Source organism: Aethina tumida, chromosome 2 (assembly GCF_024364675.1).
Source record: "Aethina tumida isolate Nest 87 chromosome 2, icAetTumi1.1, whole genome shotgun sequence".
Classification (NCBI taxonomy): domain Eukaryota; kingdom Metazoa; phylum Arthropoda; class Insecta; order Coleoptera; family Nitidulidae; genus Aethina; species Aethina tumida.
The window spans coordinates 32,093,268-32,114,576 of NC_065436.1; the positions used below are offsets into that span (position 1 = coordinate 32,093,268).

General features: G+C 31.2%; 1 protein-coding gene and 1 long non-coding RNA gene across 2 annotated transcripts in view; one reads left to right on the forward strand and one right to left on the reverse strand.

Moving 5' to 3' along the window:
- The window catches only part of LOC109599388 (uncharacterized), an 85,790-nt gene that overhangs the window by 9,939 nt on the left and 54,542 nt on the right, over positions 1-21,309 (reverse strand). The window contains exon 4 of the mRNA XM_049963221.1: positions 14,322-14,439. Coding sequence (XP_049819178.1) covers positions 14,322-14,439 — 118 coding nt within the window. The remainder of the gene's footprint in view (positions 1-14,321; positions 14,440-21,309) is intronic.
- On the forward strand, positions 416-14,324 carry LOC126264627 (uncharacterized). Its single transcript, XR_007547307.1, has 3 exons — positions 416-663; positions 13,988-14,114; positions 14,172-14,324. It is a non-coding gene; the product is annotated as an uncharacterized LOC126264627 (long non-coding RNA).

Consider the following 21,309-nt stretch of genomic DNA (forward strand, 5'->3'; position numbering starts at 1 on the left):
TTTTGTGATTTACGCCCAATCTGTGCTGTAGTACCAATTGGGCTAGCCTTAAACTTCTTCTCAGGTCTATGATCCCTTGTAGCTTAACGTTGTGAAGGAGGCCGTACAATTTACCCACATCGCTGGTCAGGGGACACACCACGTCCAAATTAGACATAGATATTAAACCCACATCGTTCTCAGGGTGTGATCTTAATTGTGTGTTGCAAAGTAAAAATACGGCGTCCTGCTGGGCCAGAAACCTGCTGGGAGGAATGTCTTCATTTCTCATGTACTCACTGTTGTCTACGCATATTATTGTACTCTCTAGGGGCATAAAAACTTAACTTTAACTCATATTGATTTAAAAAACTGAAATTTTGACATTGTGATTTTGTACTTTTGACTTTTTATGTCACGTAGACTGCAAGTTTAAAATGCGAATGTAATGATGTCCAGAAGTTATCGAAGAGTAACTTAGCATATACTCAAAGAAATCCTAATGCTGGCGTACCTACAAAAAATAACCACAACAAGCATATTTATTTGTAAAGTTGTTCTCGGAATGGGCAAAGGTCCGTGCTCAACATCAAATATCTGTTAATTCCAGTAGGAGAAGTCGCTGCGGAATTCCAATAACAAACAGTAATAAAAGTCGAGGATATTGAAAGTTATTCATGGGCGGTAAGTTTGTATTTTATCTCGGGCCATTAAATAGGAAATATCTATGTAAATTGAAACATGGCCAAATCGGCTAAAGCCAACCGAAAACTTACGTATTTTGCATGGTCGAACTAACGCTTACAAACTTCTATCTCGGAGGATCGGATACAATGTTACACTAGAGTAAATAATGGAATTATGATATATCACGTGCTGTTTATATTTCTTCGTTATCGTCCAAAAATTAAACGTTCGGGTATAATTGAATTCTAATAAATTGTTATTAAATTTGAATGCAATGTTTACAACATTGATTGCAGCTGGCATGTAAATGTAATTAAATTAACATGCTGATCAAATGTCACGGAATGATCACTGAAAATAATCCAATATTAATGGTGGTGTATCGAAAGGACGGACTAATTAGTCATGACGATATTGAATTAGGTATTAATTGCCTATAATTAATCATCACCTATAAGTGGTTACAAAATGATTTTGGTTTGGGGGTTTTTGTCCCGGTTACGGCCCAGCACCAGTGCAATTAACTTGTAATATTTTTCCTTGTCCGGTACAGCAAAACTTTATGACGTTCTTTATTGAAATGTTTATAACATCAAATAAAGGCAACGTAAATCAATTAATAAATGCGGCCCCATTTACCAACACATTCTAGCGTGAAGCATTTTAGTTTAGGACATATTTTATATAACTTTATACCGTGTAATCAGTTTCGCTCACGGCAGATTTATTAACATCCCAGATATAATATTTCATGTCCCGGGCGTTACGAGCTCCGGCTCCGAATCGGCACTACCTGCCCGCAAAAACTTGTCTGAGTAATTTCGGAAAAATAAATCTGCTAAACGCCACTCCTTCACTATAATTGTTGTTTTTGGCTTTCCAATTAACTCAACGTATCCACAGTCGTTTATTTTCATAAAAGTGGACCACTTTTTCGTATGTGCAAATTAAAATAGTAAACATAAAAATGGGCGCACATAATCCGGGGAAATGAAATTTAACAGAGATAGGGAGATATATGAGATTTCCTGTTAGTGGTCATAAATTCAGGACACTGAATTTTGGTAAAATAAGATATTTATTTTATTGACATCGTATATTTTAGATTCAATTTTTGACAATCTTGAAATATACGACCCATTTGCAACTGCACCGTATAAACGGTTCGTATGACGCAACATATATCAATAATCCATTACACAAATTGAAATTGATATTTTACGAAATGCATGGTTTTATTATCATGGTAATATGTTCTTATTTGCAATATATCCATTCCATACAAAATTTGCTAATGTAATAGTTTTTACTTATTGTATCTGCCAAGAATCTCAAGTGAGTTTGCACCTTCATCAGGAGTTAAACTATTAAACCTTCGGCAATGCTAAAGTGCATTACAATAATGATGCTAAAAATGCAGTTTATCATGACCTGAAGAAGGGGAAGCAAGATAATGGGGTGTATCATCCTCTGTTACAGTTACCTGCTGTAGGTTATTACAATATGTTCCTATTTACAATATTTCCATACAAAATTTGATAAGATATTAGTTTTTAGTACTTCATTATGATCTGAGAAGGGACAGCAGGGTAATGGCGTGTAACATTCTCTGAACAGTTACTTGTTGAAAGTTATTTAATATATGATCTTATTTAAAATATTTCCATACAAAATTTGCTAAGATATTAGTTTGTACTTGCTGCATCTGCCAAGGATCTCATGTAGGTTGCACCTACAATGCCTAAGTGCACTACAATGATGAAATTAAAAATACTGTCTGTCATGGCCTGAGGAAGGGGATAATGTCGTGAAACACTTTCTGTATATTTACCTGTTATAATAATATGTTTTAATTACAATATTTTCATACAAAATTTGCTAAGATATTAATTTTTACTTGCTACATCTGCCAAGAATCTCAAGTGAGTTTGCACCTTCATCAGGAGTAAAAATATTAAACCTCCGGCAATGTTAAAGTGCATTATAATGATGAGATTAAAAATTCAGTCTGTCATGACCTGACAAGGGAAGGCAGGATAATAGGGTGTATCATTTTCAGTACAGAAACTGGCTGTAGGTTATTATAATATGTTTTTAAATGGATTTACACCTTTAACAGAAATAAGGATGTTACATTTTAGGTAATGTAGTTATGACCTGAAGAAAGAGAAGCTGGATAATACTCTGTCCTGGAACCTGCTCTGAGTCTGGGTCTTCAAATAAGAATGGAAGGAATTTATTCACAAACACATATTACATATTATTTTTTTCATTCATTTTTGCTGGATAATCTTAAACTTCTTATCTTAAATTGTTGCATACTGCAGGTGTAATTTTGATAAATTTTTCATTTTTTATTTGTTGAATAGAAGGTTAAATTTGAGTACAAGCATCAAACGGAATTAAGTTTTCTAAACACTCAATTAGTGAAATAACCATAATGTTAATAACGGCCTATTAAAGTTAGTTTGATTAAAATTCCCACGTAATAGGATTGGAAATAAAGATCGGTTACGTAGATAAGATAAAAGCAACACATATTTCAATTATAAGCTGCGGTAGGTGGACCCCAGAGACCAGTGAAACTGATAACTTGAGTCGATAGGACGCACAGCTACAATTTCGGATATTATAAACATATAAAATCTAATTTATGTTCCTGTTTCTCCTCCAGTAATGCCCGCAATAATTTCGAGTGTTGCTGTGTACAGATCATAAGGAGAAATTGTTTATTCGTTTAAAAAAAAAACGAATTTTAATTAATAATAAATGAATGAGCGTTTGAAATTGGTTCAAAATTAATTAAATTCGAGATTATAAGTGCGAAGCGATTTCTGAAAGCGCATATAAACTTCAATACACATTAAAATAGTTAACGTTAAACAATAAACATTAATGATTGCTTTTATACTCTCAAGTAATTGTTTTCTGAATTGCTGCTGAATTGCAATTATTGCTTATTATGTCTTCTGGCGCATCAAAAGACAATAGACCGAAGCAATTCTTATTTTACTGCTGACTTTACTGCCATTCGGTATATCCAACAATTTGTCATTAACACAGCTCTTTTAATATCCTCCGGTTTTAATGGAGAATAATTTGCAACATTTTTTACAAATATAAAACATACCTAAATGCGGCGGTTTATAAACAGTTTTATAATAGGGAAAGATAAATTAAGATATATATCATCACTGGTTTTATTTTTGTGTTTTTCCTGAAGAGGCGTTTTACTTCAGATAACTTAATGTAGCTTATTAATCATATGCCAGACACTAAATTAAAAGCCAGAAATGTTTTTCCCTCGCATTAAGCCCATGAGCAGCAAAAAAAAAACAAAATTTTCCGCACCTTCTCAGTCGTGTTGTTAAAATTCGACGAAATAGGCATCAAATAATGCGGACACCAGATACTGTTAATAAATCTTAAAGATAAATAGTATCTCAACATCATTTGTTACAAAAGTGAAAAATAAGAGGAAAAGTCCTGAGACACTAATTGTCGTATATGAAGATGGATGGTCGCAGATTTTGATTCATGTCTATTTTGAAATTTAAGATTCGCTTCGGAATTGCCGTGTACAATTTTTTTTTGTGTGTACCATACTAGAATTACGGTTGCGTAAAATCCGTAATTCATCAAGAAAAAAAGATTAATCAATCCGGTTTTAATGAAACTGGGGGATCATATTTTATGTAAAACGTTAATAATAGAAGCGAGCCTCTAACATTCCATCTATTAGTGTTTTCAATTAATCAGCGGCGGCATGGTATCTTGCATTCAGCCCTTAAATAAAGTTTCGCGGAATTCAAATGGGAATTATTAATTGCAGTTTTATAATTAATAAAGGGATCAATGCGATATCCGGTTTCGAGTGAACCTGTTTAAGGAAAAATGCTGCATTTTCAATCTCGGTTATTGACGTTCGTGATTGATGAATAAAGCTACGTAACCTACAAGTGCCCGTATTAATCTTCCACCGTTTTAAATTACTTTTTTACTTCAGTTTCCGTGCACAAATTCAATAAATCCTTATCGGTTTTAGGAGTGTTGTCCCTAGAAATGTAGTAATAGAGTTTTTATCATCATTCTGCTATACATGGTGGTTTCTATAGAAATCATCAAGAGGTTATTACTGTAAAGATGTTATGCTTGAGTATCATTTATCTCGTACAAAAAAAAAATTGATACCAATTTATATAAAGAATGTCAAAAACTTAATTAAAAAAAACTGAATATTTTTTATTAATCTTATCAGTTTTTAATTAAATTTGATAAGATGTAACTAAGAAAACGGTTGATTTACTTAACTAGATTGATCCTAGTATTTTTTAGTTTTATACATATATTTTTTGAATACTATTGCAGATTTATGTTAATAAATGTAGAACGGATCTTTTGGCCAAGATATTTCTAAATAAAAAACAGTGTTAATTTATTCGTTATTAAAGGCCCTTGATCCAATGTGTATTAAAGTCAATAAGTTGATGTTAAGTATGTTTAATATATAGGCGACATGCTATAAAAAACTAAGAAAACGACGTATGTAATTAAACTTTGATGTTTCTAATTAATATCAAGTTAGGTTATCTATATTAAAAATTATTGGACAGTCTAATTCAAAGCTACAACCATTTTTATTGAAGATTGTCCAGAATATCCCAAAATAGTTACCACCGTAGAAATTATTGAAACGATAACACCAGTTTATTCGCCTGATTTGGTACCTACTAAGTAGAAAAATAAAATAAATTTACATCGATGTGGTAAGAACGTAATAATTGAACTGTAAATCTTTGTGCTGATGTTCGGCATTTTATACGGCGACAATCCTGTATTATCAACTAAAGACATTAAAGGTGTTTGCTCAGATAATTTCGGCAAACAATCGACGAGTGTCGGATAATTGTTTACAACCCCTGAACAATTCAGTTCCAAAGTAATTTTGTCGATGTATTTTGCTAGCAGTGAATAATGATCCCTCGCTCTCGTTAATCGACCCAAACGAAAAAGTGAAAATCTATCTGATTAAAACGCCAGTACATAAAATTGTCGGTTCCATTATTAAATTTTCAATTAAGCACGGATATCGAATAAAGTTATAAACACGTAGTTCGTCTTTTGTTTTGGCCGGGACAAAAACTTTACGGCCGCAATGTGGCTTCCCTTGTCCGACGGACTGGGGCGTAATTAAGTTGTAGCTTATTAAGTTTTAATTTAAGTATATTATAGAATTTAATAGCACCAGTCGGGCACTGACCAACAGCATATAAACCGGCCACAATTGGGCACCGTTTCTGGGTGTTGTTTTCCTACTTCGACTTTCATCAAACAAGCAACAATTTCGGATTAAATGTAAAAGTCATTATGTGAAACCATACGTAGTACCATTAGACAAACATCAATTCTAGATTAGAATTAAAGGTCGGCAATTTTTTGTGAAAACGTAGTTTGAATAGGTCGGGATTATGTATTTGCACTAGTAATATTGGCGCAACTAGTATAGATTGGGATTATATCATACATACGAATATTATTTGACGTATCTAAATTCCACGTATGCATAGTTGCAAGCGAGATTAAATTTCAATTTTGATAGCCGTTAATCGACGTTGCAATGAATAAATAAAGGTGCTTTATTAAATATTCCATCGATGTAACAAAGCCCCATTCAGTCTTTTATTTGTATGGGAAACTCAAATTGATGATTATCTGGTCAATTTTGTAATGTGGCATACCGAAAATATGAATTTTTAAAAAAGCGACCCTAATGGAAAAACACAATTGCGAATAAAAAGGGCAATAAACCAGAACCATCGCCATATAAAAGCGATACGGCTCTTTCAAAAAGCATATACGTATGCGAGCGGTGGTCATTTGTTTCTATAAATGGACAACTAAATGTTGATTTTCCCCATTCGTAGATTTACAAATCGTTTCGTTCGATTGTTCTCCAATCAGTTGGAAAATTCGTCGTCCGACCCTGCGTCGCGACGTTTCCACGCACTTTTTTGTATCCTGGCAAAGTGCTTTTAAAAGGAGTCGCTACCGCGGGATAAGGGTCTGAGAGGAAATTATTCTCCTTCCTTCATTATACTACTTTGTTGTCCACTGTATGTATATTTCTATTTATTTCCATTGGCTGATTCGTTGTTATTAAAAGACACAGTTATGGACCTTAGTGTTTGATTTCAGTGGCCATCTTTGTAAATTGGGATAGTGGGTATTGAGTTTCCAACAATTTCTAATATAAATTTTACAATCAAATATTAACATCTTATATTATTTAGTAGTTTCCTATCAAGAATTATTATTTCATCGATATTTGAAATAACTTTGTAGGGCGTAAGTGAGTAAGTCATAAACATTTCAATGCTTAAGAAGTAAGCTTTCATTGCCTTTATAAATTAATAATCTTTTTAATCCTGTTAAAATTTTCTGTTTGTACATGTATTACACTGAAATTCTTGAAAGATTTTAAGGAAATTTTCCACAATTACGGGTTATATTCTGGGTTAACATTTAAGATACTTTTTATCTTCAAAAGTAAAATAATATTTACAAAAAAAAAATTGAAATTTAATTTGCAGCAACATCTATTTTTGGGTATAAAACTACGATCTTGTAAAAACTTTTTATCGTATGTTTAAGTTCATTGACTTTTAAAAATTAAGGTAGTTATTTTTAAAAGAAGTCCCTATCGAGGGATAAGGGTCTGAAAGGAAATTCTTCCTCTTTCCTTCATTATACTTCTTTGTCATTTAATGTATGTATATTTCTATTTATATCCATTGTTTGATTCGTTGTTCTCAAAAGACACGGTCATTGACTTTACTCCTTGATTTGGTGGCCGTCTTTATAAATTGGGTTATCCAAATATTGAGTTTCCAACCAACCCAAACACAAACTTTTGTTCACAAATTAACATATTGTATAATTTATAATTATTGGCGTTATTAACTTACCAAGATTTATTAAATTTTTCATTTATATTTGGAATAACTTTACAGGCCGTAAGTGAGTAATTAAAAGCAATAAAAAAAAATAGAAATCTAATCAGTAACGACATTGATATTAATTTAATTTTAAAAAGAAGTCACCACAGTGGGGTAAGGGACTAAAAATAAATTATTCTGCTTGACTTTACTTTTTTATCTATGTGGACATCTCTATAAATTGGGTTATACAAATATTCTCAAAGTTTTCAACTGTTATAAACAATTTTGTGATTAAACATGAACAGCTTGTATTATTAATTAGTGTTAGGCAACACGGGAGTAATTAACTAATCAGAAATTCTTAGGCATTTCACCGTTGTTGTTAAATATTTCACTGTTCAAAAAGTAAGCTTTTATTGCCTTTATGTATGTACCAATTTTTAAATTCTATTAAGAATTTCCTGCTTGTACACGTATTACGCCGAAATTCTTGAAAGTGTTTTGAGAAAACAAGACATATTGATAGCTTATATTCCGGGTCAATATTTAGAATATTTTTTATCTTGAAAGCTTAAACAATTGTGACAAAATAAGAGAAAAACTAAATTACTATACAGTAGCGGCATCTATTTTTGAGTAGTAAAATTACAAAGTTACTAAAGCTTGATTGTAAGTGAAGGTAAGTTGATACGTATGAGAAAGAAGTCGTAAACAGAACTACTTTATATAAGGATGATCAAAAGAAATCTGATATGAAATAATTTTTAATTAAACAAACTTTTCTTGGCTTAGAAATATGAATACGAGGATTGTCAAATTGCATGATAAAAGTATACTGATTATGCAACCACAAATGTAAAAATGTACCGCAGTAGTAAAAGTTTTTTTAAACAGGTTCTAAGAGTTCTTTGCAAGTAAAACCCCTCAGGTTACGTAGTAATAACCCACACGTACAAAGTACAATGCAAATTTCTAAATTCGATCCCTTTGCAGAGCTAAAAACGATTTAATTATCTTCCAACACGAAAAAATGTACTGAAAAATATTGAAAAAGACGGTGATTTAAAATGTAATGGTAATTTTACCCCAGACGATGCTACAATATAAAAGACAAGGGCGTGGAAACGATGAATATAACTTCACTTAACACATGTATTTTGAGCATGTAATTTCCCCGTGTCCCGCATCCGAGTAAATGTAACAAAATGCAGACAAGGCACGTTAAAATTTGCAACGTTAATAAATAAATTTCGCCGTGAACTAACACGGAAGACGTAAGCCGGAAGACGCATTTAGAGATGCGCCGAGAGAAAGATGTACATTTTTAACGTGTAACAAGATTTACCGCGCAACATAATATTACATTATCCAGGATAAAAAGGACTAAATTGTGGCGTGGTGGATTTGTAGAATGTGGAAAATAGAAGAAGGCGTCCGACGATAAATTGTCAGATAAAACCTGCGAGGGGCGACCGTTCCTTGTTTTTGGTTTTAGTAATTATAACAAATGACTCGGCGGGACGCGGTGGAAGCGTAGTCGGGACGCGTTGCCGGCCCGGGCAGCGTCGCGACGCCCAACTTTCTACGCTTATCCGAACGGTCATCCAGATTATTTCCACTCTTTTCTGTGCTGCGTCTACACACTAATGGAATTCTAACTACCGCATTATATTTAATTAATCTGCTGCGGAATCGGAAACAAATATATTTGCGGTGGTGGCCAAAAAAATAGCAAAAAAAAAAAAAAATTAAAACACAATTACTATAATTTTATTTTATAAAATGTTTTTTATATATTTTTCTGAAATGTGCTGGATATAATGATTAAATCTGTATTATTTAATTTAACATTCACACATAATATCCTTTTCGTTTTTAATTTTGGCCCATCTCCGTGGCATAGACTCATTTTTCGTATATACAATTAATCTATAGTCTTTCAAGCTTCTTAAATTATGTTACGAGTTTTTAATATGTAAAATTTTTGTCGAATTTGGGTTACAAACGTGATCCCTCATGTTATCTGTAAGGTCTGAAAATTGTGCAAAATAAAACATCGATCCATCACAATTTTAGGCTTGTGTTTTTGGGATCGTTTTCATGTTGATATACATTTATTAAGAGCATCATTTCATCAATATATGGAAGCAAATTGTTTAATTTATCCCTGTACATAAATCAGACTGAAAGGACCTAGGCTAGAATAATTGAAGCTATTCCCCATAGCATAATTGAATCGCCACCATGTTTCACTGTGGATATAAGCAAATTTCGTGTAGTTTTATCCATGAAACACTATTTAATAATACTCTACACTGTAGAATATACAGTTTATTCTTACTAGGATTTATATTGTTTTATTGAATAACTCACTTTCGGTGTAATTTTTGTCTCTGAGGCACTATTTAATAATACTCTATATTGTAGAGTCTACAATAAGTTTATTCTTATATTGTTTTATTGAATAATATTGGTAAAAAATTGTTAAAAGATAATCATGTTGAAGTTCTCGATTATTTAGCAAAGTCCGAAATTAAATCCAATTAAAACCTTATGAAACGACATGAAGTACCGATTAAAACACGAAAAACCGTCAAATTTAGATGAATTGTAGTTATTAGTTTGGGTGTCTTAGAATTTAATTTAATGAACAAAGGGTATTTTATATAAATAATTTAATATATATGTAATTTTTAAATGTGTGGTGTTTTTGTGATTACTAACATTCTGCATTTTTTTATTAAGATTTAATTTAAGTAGAAATTATTTTGCTATAGATACTTAATAAAAAATTGCAAATAAAATATAAAATCTTTTGATTGCATTTGACATTAAATAGTAACATGTGCTTCATTTGGCCATCACTGTAAGTTCGGCGACGATTCAACACCTTTTCTTTCAGTATTTTAACGGACGAATTTTTGTTATACCTCTGATATGTATATTTTTTTTAATTAAAAACAGTCTCATGGGAGGAGTAATGCAATTTTTGGTAAAACAACACTGGTTTTCCCTCCCGTTAAATAAATCTTTTTAATATTAATGCGCTACATCAAAAACAAACTCCCGGGGATATAAATAATATCCTGACCACAACTATTTTGTCGGATGCTGTTTGTGACAACTTACAGCACTGGAATCGTCCGCTGTAACTATATACCCCCGGAAAACCGAACTGGAATTACAATCGGAATCGTTATTGCGGTCTGAAACTCCGTAAGATTTATACAGTTCTGTTTTTAATCAATTTTTCTTGTTCAGGAAACGTGCTCCATAAAATATTTTAAATTGATGATTCCACGTAAAAAAACGAAACGTTTGTTTTCAATTAATTTCCATGTTTTCATACATGGTTTGCTATTTTAAATTTTGAATTGATCAGTTATGTAATTAAAAAAAAATGCATGTTATAACTTCGGAACGGAAACAAGTTCAGATTAAACCGCATTTCATGTACTCTATTTTCAATTTTGCTACTAGTAAAACGTTTAGTTTCCATCAACATCTGAACCTTGATAAAATTCCAAACACGACTTTTAACTTTATACTTTGCCGTTAAGTACGTGGTGCATGAAAATTTCGTTTCGATAAAGCGACTAAATACATACAATGTCTCCGTCGAATACACCCGCCACCGTTCCCATATTTGTCATGTTTACCTTCGGATTCGGATTTTTAAACGTAAAATATGAAGTTAGTTTCGCATCGATTCCTGCGAAGCATTAAATTTTCTTGGGAGACGATCCCGGACTGTTTTATCATCGTGGGTCTCAACAAGAATAAATATTAACTTATATTCGGTTACGTGAGCTTGATAAATGATCACAATGTAAACTAAAATCTGATTTAGAAAACGACTCGGCGTTTTTACTGCAAAGATGTAGGCCAAAAAGCCGGAAGAGATGAAAGCAATTTGGGAAATTGTTTACTGTTTCGGTCCACGACGAATTGACACAGGTCTCTTGTATCGATTGCAGGTGACGACTCACAAAACACTTTAAAACATGTGGATAATTTGAATTTACTAGATTAAATAAATTTAAAAATATTTTCTATGATTTTTTTGACCAGTAATATTATTTGAATATTTGCAGCTTTAGATTATTAGGTATTTTAAGTTTATTTTACATTTAAAGCATGAAGACATAAAATAATTAACATTCCATTTCTTGTAATATTCATTTTTAATTAATTAATTAATTACTATCTCCAATTGAATCTGAAGGCTCCTGGTTTTGCTACTCAAAAATACATGTCGCCACTGTTTAGTTGATTAGATTTTTGACTATTTTGAAGAAACTTGTTTATTTTCAGAAACTAAAAGTATCTTAAATGTTAACTTAGGATATAGGCTATTGTTACGCTAAGTTTCATCAACATCCATCAAATTGTTTCAGCGTGATACGGGCACAAAAATTTTTCTACAGATATTTTATATTCTATGCAAAGAAGTGGTTATTTTTATAATAACTTTTTAAAGTGTTATATATGTATATTTTATCCAAATTAAAAACTATTATTGTTTTATATATGGTTATAAAAGCTACTATATTCTTATTTTGTTGTTGTTACATCCATTATCTCTCATATGTAGAGTAAGATTAGACATTTTCATTTGTTTTGATAAATGTGTAAATATTCATATTACTGACAGTTATGTAGTATGTTTGATAATAACAATACGACAATATAATTGTTTATTATTATATTTAGTTAGGTATTTATTAATATTTGAAAAAAAAATCAAGGGTCAAAAGTATAGCAAGTTTTAAAAACGCAATCTTACGTATATTTAGCCTTCCTTTATTTAGTATCTAGTGGCATATCCATTCTTTATAAAAACTTTTAAATAACTTTTTTTCATTGATTTCACTAGCTATTCAATATACTCGTTCCGATATTTATTTCCACTGATTTTGAACTTTTTCGTAGAGTTCATTCAAATGTGACAACCTTTTTGCATGGATTTTCCGATCAATATCATCTCAAAGGTTTTCAATTGGACTAACGTTTGGGCTTTGTGCTGGCCAATATACGTAATCCTTGAGAACCGTTCTTTAACTAACTTAGACGTGATTTTTTGATCGTTAACATCCTGGAATGGTCGACCTTAAACTCATGTTATTTTCAGCAAATGGAATCATATGATTCTCCAGAATGTCACGAATGCACTGATAAAAGGGTCTCAAGCATTAAGCATTTTTATTTTCCTATCAAGAGCTCTGTTAGTCTTCTGCCACTTTTGGTGCTTCCGGGGTATTCTTTCTGTTAAAATTGGAAATCGTCCTGTCAAATGATCTATTTGTTTAAATTTAAATCGACTGTTATGTATGTTTGTTATTTTGTTGCTCTAACATACATATGAGCGATAGTGTATGTCCGAGGTTGTTTTGGTAAAAAGATAATCGTGTTGAAGTTCCTGAGTGATCTCCTTAAAGTCCGGATTTAAATCCAATTGAAAACTTATGGTACGATATGAAGTCCCGATTAAAACACTAAAAACCATCAAATTTAGATGAATTGTGGTTATTAATTGAAAAATCATAGAATATTAGAGCTTACACTGTTTATTAAAACTTATTTTGTTAATAAATTTATTTGTCATTAGTATTCCGATTTTTTAAATAATTCAAACTACCCACTTCAAAAGACGCTCAGTGTAGATAGCTGGCTGGGCATTGTGTGTTTTGGGTGTGAGTGCCTTTTTTTTGAACTTTGCATATTCATTACCATTTGTGTGCAGTATCAAGTTCTTGTTGTGTGGTGAATTCATTGTTCCCAACTGGACGCCGTGCAACTCTCGGTAACGCTAAATTAAATTATACGTTTTTAATTTTCATTAGCCCATTTAATGAAATTAGAACGTAAAATTATCTTAATACACCACCGCAGCCGTTTTCTTTATTTTTCTTTTAGTAGCCCGGTGTAATAAAATTTAATTTCGCGTTAAAGGAAATTAGTCCCTTGATGCTCGTCATTAATTTGTTAACTAATTGAGCTTTTTATATAATAATTTTCGTGTTTATTTCATCCCCCGAGCTTTCTTTTACTCATTACGTTCAAGGCTTGTTGTTTTATTTTCGTGAGTGGCATCGTAACTGAAGTATTTTTATTATCCCATATTTTCTCCCCCTACAGAAAGGATCACATTTCTTTGAAAAATTCAATTGTATCCAGCTAAGAATAAGGTGGGAAATATTTATTACAAGACTCACAAGTAGGTGAGTGTATCGATTTTAGTTACAGCATATTGGGATACGCGAAGAGATTAACAATTTATCACTTGGCATGTCAAGCGTCTGTTACATAACTTCTTGCAGATTTCGATGGATCCCGACCGACCCAGTGAAAAAATATATTAAACTTTGAAATTGATATTTTAGTTCGCAGAGGCTCCAAGGGTTTGGTGCTGTTGACCCCGTTCGTGACAAGTTTCCTAAATATCCATTCAGATTTGATTAATAAGCTCCAGACACTAAAACTGGACCATACATTTTTACAGCTCGTAAAGTAAACTTTATAAACTTTTCAATTTCAGTCCATAAAACTGACAAACAAATATTTAAGATCAAGAGGCGAGATGTTGTTTTGTACGTCGCACCACCCCAACCACCTTCAAGTAAATAATCCCCGCAACTTATATTAAAGGATAGACTGTGTTAATGAGGACGAGCGGCTGAAAGCGGGGGTTTCGGAATCGGTTGTAATGAAGCTGACCTCATACGTGATATGAAGGGTGGCGCCAGTTCGAGGGGCGCCCAAACCCCAAGATCGGCCTGGCTGATCTCCTCCCAGCCGCCGTACTTCACCGCCGAACATCCCACCGGCGGCACATCTGAAACAAAACAGACACACGCATTCAGTGAGGCGGTCTTCACATAAATATTGTTGGCGCTTTCATGCACGTATCAAAAGCTTGATATTGCTCGGCTTAAGTTCACGTTGTGGTGAATGTCATGGACAAAACAGTAAAATGAGAAGATTAATTTTTTATTGATGAACGGAAAATTGGAGAATTTGATTTTATTTTTAAATATTATATTTATATTTTTCGATAAAATCAAGTTATTTTATAATAAAAATCATATGGGAGAATACCTCCAAAATTGAATTTTTATTCATTAAAATAGTGATACCAGCTTTTATATATTTTTTATAAAATAATTAATTCCCGGAAAATGTGAGTTAAATTTAAGGAATCTTTTTTGAATATTTATTTGACGAAACGTGTAATTATATTGAATTTCTGGAGCAGAAACTTTTGTTCAAAAGAAACAAACTATTTCAAGAGATAATAATGTAGATCAAAATAAGCAGTTTTTTGTTGCAATTTTTTTCCAAATAAATATTTCTAAAAAGAATAATCTTCCAAAACTCTGAAATCGTTCATTTGAGAATCCTTATCTCTTTTTCAACTTTTTTGGTCCATTTTGGTTTCTACTTATTTTGGTCCATACAATTACTTTTCTTTTTTTTAAGTGTATTTTATGTTGAATAAATAAAATATAAAGACAATAAATAAATTTGATAAAATACAAAAATGAGAGGTTTGAAATATACTAATTTTTCTTATTTTCAAACCATACAATACAATACCATACAACTTATACCTCTTTAAATATCTAACATTCTTTTTTTAACAATCTGTATATATTATGCTGAATAAATAGAATAATAATGTTTTTAAAATGGTGATCAAAATTTGGGAGCGTTTACAATTTAATTTAATAAAGTTTTTTATTTTGTTATAGTACCATAGCCGCTATTAACTATTAAGCTGTTCACATTTTTTATATATTGTGGAAAAAACCTAGTCTTGATTCATTTTAATTATCATAGTCGTTTTTGAGGTGTTTAATGTCACTTTAATTTTCCTCAAACATTAAAACTAAAATATCTTAAAAACGACTATGACGAGAAAATGGGAAAAAACCATAGAACCAATGTGTCATTATAGAAAAAGTTCACTAATAAATTTAAGGTACAATTTATACACGATTAAACCCAAGGTTACGAAAATATGAGTAAGAAATTAAATTTGAGGGCCTGTTTTTTTCTTAGAAGAAATTTTGAAATTTTATGTAGATTTAGACATTATTGGACGTGTTCTAAGTACTCCCAAGTTTTGACCACCCATTTTAGAAAGACCTCATATTAAGATATATTTGAAAAAATATTAAAAAATTAAATAAAATACATGTAATCTAATTAGAAATAATGTGTCAGATGTTTTTCATTAAACAAAATAATTTATAATGTAACTTAAATAATTTAGTAATGCAACATTGAAAGCACTAAAATGAAATACAGCTAAACAAAAAACAAAAAAAAAAAAAGAAAAAGCAAGCTTAAACAAGATTCCTTTCAAAAGGTCTTATTAAATTAAAAAACTACAACATTTCGAAGTGAGTTTATTTAATAAGTTAAAGTTAAACATCTGAAGGGCAAGTAACCTTTATTTATAATATGTATTTACAAAAAATATACTTACTCAACCTTTATTTATAATAGGTATTTACAAAAAATATATCTACATTTTTAATAAGCTCTTTATGTGGATAATAAATTTCGCCTCCGGCTGTTTAATGATTTTAAATAACAGACAAAAGATTAAATAATGTTCATGTTTAGTTTAATTGTGTTTCGTTCATTTTTAGTAATACACATGGGAGTAATTAAATGTTTAAAATTCAATGCAAATAAAATCAATTCGACAGTATTGCGACTGGTTATTGTTTTAAAAGTTGTTAATAATAATCCGCATATTGACGACTATCGATAATACCCATTCAAAATAGAATTGAAAACTAATTAATATCAAATTTTATACAAAATATCATTGAAATTTGAATAAAAATTTTTATAAAATAATCGTGTTTCAAGCACCCACAAATCCTTTTGTGAACAGTCCATTTATTCACTTCTGCATTATGTTAAAATATAAATGAAATCATACAATTTCAATTTCTTGAGCTTCTCGCCTTCAAGAAGTTCGATAAAGCGAAATTTTAAAGCTTTCGTCGGTTTTTGTGTATTTACTGCGTCTTTTCAAATCCTCACACAAAAACGTTTTAACCCCTTTTATGCAGATTAAAAACAACTATAAGAAACTTCGGAACGGGTTAATTCACGTGCCGCATTTTAAAAAAAAACCCCGAAACACAAAAACAAAAAATCTAATATAATTACCCCCGTCGGTGCGACGCTTGGGTTTTTTTCGGCAATATAAATTCAAATACAGATATGTCCCCAGCCCGAAAGTAATTCCGGTTTGCAAATTAGAAATGCAGAAGGTTCGGCCTAATTAGCGGCGTCGGGCGTCTGTTCCTACCCCGTGGACAAAAACCCGGATGTTTTAATAATACAGAGATGAGGCGATTTTAATTTTCTAAATGGGCACAAAACACGCGACTCTTGGCCCTTTCACGTTTCCGACCGGACAAATTACCCGTTGCGGCGAAACGGCCGAATTTATTCGAACGGAATTTAAATATTTTCGTTGTGGGTTTTGCGCCCGTTTAAATAACACTTTCGTTACGATATTCCGACACCGCTCCACCGTTCTAATATTGTTGTTAAAGTGTATTCTTGGCTTTAATGCGGGACCCATTCGAATTTGCATTTATAGAGTTCATCTCGTTCGTGTGTCTCTTTCAAGGCGTGTTATCTCAATTAAGTGGAAACGGTGGGGCTGGGGCCGGATGGCTTTGGAATTTCGATCTTTACCAATTATATTTTGCCTGGTGGAAAGTCGTCCGTTAATTTTATGCTCGCGAAAGTAACTGACTACACTCTTAATTATTTTTCCGGGGCCCTGACGTTGTTTAACGCCAGCGAAGGTGTGCGAAATAAACTCATTGATTTTTCAATAAACTTAATTGGGTTGTGTGGACGTGGGTCGTTCATTAAAATTTTATCCAAAATGGAACTCTTTGAAACGATATAATTTTCCGGGAAATCGATTTTTGCTATTTCATTCATATATTATATATAATTTATAAGTCGATAAATCTGTTAAAAAGGTTTTTACATAAAGCATGTTTAAAAGTTTCATGTGCACAAAGTGGTTTTGAAAACATGCTATTTAGTTTTAATTTCGATAAAACATTTCGTTTATTTTGTACGAAATTAAAAACACACAAAAAATAATTCGCAAATATGTTTTACATAACATTTTATAATAAGGTCATTAAAATTTTATAAAAGGTTTTTGAAGAACCATTATAATCAGCAATAATTAGAAAAATGTTTGCGCAAACGTGTGAATTAAACATCTACACTTAAAAATTACAGGTTTGTTATTATTTCATCAAACTTATACAATGGATTCAAAATAAGTCAAACATTAGTTCACTAAAAAAGTAATCTACGTTCTGGTTTATGATTTATTTTAAGTACTATAATCCACGTAAATTAGCTTCAGTTCAAATATCAACTTAAAACGACAGACGATGCAAATTGCAATGAACATTCATTGAAGATGAACAATATCAAGGTCGTCCTGAAACCTGTGCCAACGAAGAAATTAAATAATATAAAGTTAAAAATTATCTTGAATCCACCATTAACGAGTTCATCAAAAAGATGAACAAATGGATTCCATATAAATTAAGTGGGGATAGCAAAGGTGTTTGACAATTGCCAATTTTCTTCTTGCACGCAACGCTAATGAGCATTTTATTGATCATATTATTGTATTACATGTAATAAAAAATGGGTTGATTATTACAATTTTATCTGCTCTGAACAAAAGGGTTGAAGTTAGAAAACCTGGTGGTACAATAGTTAAAAAATTATTAACTCACGGAGTTTTGATGATTGATTATCTATTAATAAGCCAAGCGAACCTTTCTTCTTCTCGTCGATATTATTTAATTTTGTCATCGCATAATTTTTTGAATAATAAATAGTTTAATTCTGAGGGAGTCAAACCTGAGGTTCTTTTTTATTCTTCAGTTTTTAATTATAAAAATTTCATGTGAAAATTATTGTGAAATAGATTTCTTATGAAAGCAAAATTTGAAGGAATTCCGGTCTTCTCCAACAATTTAGTTTCGAAGAAAATTTCTACTACATATGAGTACTAATGAGCCATACTCAAAATTTCTTGGGTGCATTAATTGCTACAATTACTAGTGGTAGTCTTAAATAAATATATATAAATATATATATATATATATATAAATCCGTACGATCAAAATCCATATGATCATTTTTCATACGATCATTTTCCATACGATCATTTTTCATATGATCAAAATCCATACGATCAAAATACATACGATTATTTTCCATACGATTAAAATCTATACGATCATTTTCCATACGATCAAAATGCATACGATCAATTTCCATACAATTAAAATCTATAGAATTAAAATCCATACGATTAAATACATACTGATTAAATTACATAGTTTCATTTTAATAACTTGGATTTTTATTTTTTACTAATACTAATTTCCTGAAGAATCATTAAAAAAGTAAAAATAAATAATTCTAATTCTTCCTATATTCCCAAAAAATTATTAAAAACGTAAGCGTGAGCTATACTTGGACATTGCAACATTACTTTATTTTTCTAAAATATAAGAATTTTTCTAAAATAAAAGTAGCTTAACTTACTCCTTATTAGATCAGCTACCTGCAATAAAAGTTCTGTCAAAATCGGTCCAGCCATTTCAGAGATTAGCCGGAACAAACAGACAGACAGAGAGACAAAAATTGTAAAAAATGTTATTTTAGTGTATGTACCGTATTTATATTCATATGCATATAGTAAAAAACGGTTATTTTAATATTACAAACGGACACTCCAATTTTATTTATATGTATAGATAAAATTAAAAAAATAATTGTAAACTAACTTACGATTAAAAAAGTATATTTCTGTTTGTCGAATATCTATTAATAAAAATTATTAATTTGTCAAATTTATAGAGTATGCTATAGTGTATTCACATAATGTACGGAATGAAGTAAACAAGAATCATTTCATATCATATTCACTCGTGCACAGAGTACTCGTGATTGTCGAAGGGGCCATATTGAAAATTATTCAAATAATATTTTTAGATAGATATTAAAAAAATATTATTTTGGACTGGAAATATATAATATAACAATGAATATTAAAATATATAATAATAAATTAAGTAAATATGTAACCGGTGTGACGCAATACTCTTTATACCTAAATGCCTCAGTACCAAAATTTCCTTCCGAATTAACCATTAAGGAACATATTATCATATTATCCATCTGTTATTTGTGATCTCGTCCATATCATGTAACAAAATTTGTTTATGTTACGCCATACCTAATTTGAATGGAGTATATAAAGATTAAATGTAAACAAAGCAATTCGTCTTGCTGAAATATCACATGAGGGAAGTTATAGATAAAAAAATATACTTTTTTAGTTTTAATTAGTTATTTGAGTAATTAAAAATAAATGCTAACAATTGTATACGTGTTCAAATTAAAATAAAAAATGGAAAAACTCAATCGCCCCTGGATTTGCGCCTGTTAAAAAATAGTTTGATAAAAACAACAGATAGTGTGCGTCGGTTAAATGAAAAATCATTAATAAGCTTTTGTAGGTAAAAACATTTTTCACAACCACCCTTGTTATGATTATGAAGCATCATTTCAAAATCAAACAAACGTGCACTTCACAAGAAACATCGAACAACGATAATTAATAATTCCGCCTGATAAAACCCTGTTTACGAAACTCGCAAAATTAATGGATCACCCAAACGGAAATCCGTGCAGTTAATATTTATCTTTAATTTTCAAGAACCATGTAAATATTAACTCTTTCTTACTGTTATTTTTCGTCGGGCCACTTTTTCTATTAATTCTAGCCCCCGAGTTTTATACCGACCGAGGCCGGAAAGTCGTTATAGATGTAAGAAAGTGGAGTATTTGAACAAGCTGACGCAGCTATGCAAATTAACCCGAAAGAATTGTGTGCAGTCATTAAGGAAGTGGCCCGAGAGGCACTGCTTGTTTTAAATTCGGAAGTCGCGATTTCCATAAGACCTTCATTATGAAATGAGAACGATCTATTATCGGCCCTTTTAGATCGGTCTCAGAGGGGGATTTCTTATTTTTACACTTGCCAGGCAACTATTAAATCTGATCCGCCGAAGGAGTGAAAAACACTAATTAGAGCTAATTAAAGGGATCAATGTTTTTGTATATTTTCGCCCATTGTTTATGCCGGAGCAAACGCAACACTGTTAAACAGATATTTCAGAATGTATAACACCGTATATCTCTTAGAAATTGAATAATTGATTCGATTTTCTATTATGTATTAGACAATATTCCCAATACGCCCGAGGTATACACATTATGGATTATGGTGCAGATACAATCGATGTATACCGAAACCTGTCCATGTTTATGCGGATTGTACAGTGTAGGGTTGAATTCAGGGTAGTAACTAATACCTGAAAATCCCAATGAACAATAGGATTTTGTTCAAAGGGTAATTAATTAATTTGAATTCCGTGTTTTTATTCCGTAAATATGAAATCATTGAAAGGACATGTGTAGCTCGTATTTTCAACAAAGCAAAATGTTTGTGTGCATGTTTATGTCAAAATTACTAGAGTGGTTATTGAAAATGAGAAGGCGGTAAGCACTGTAATTATGATTTTTAAACAGTTTGAATTTTTTAAAATAAAACAACAAC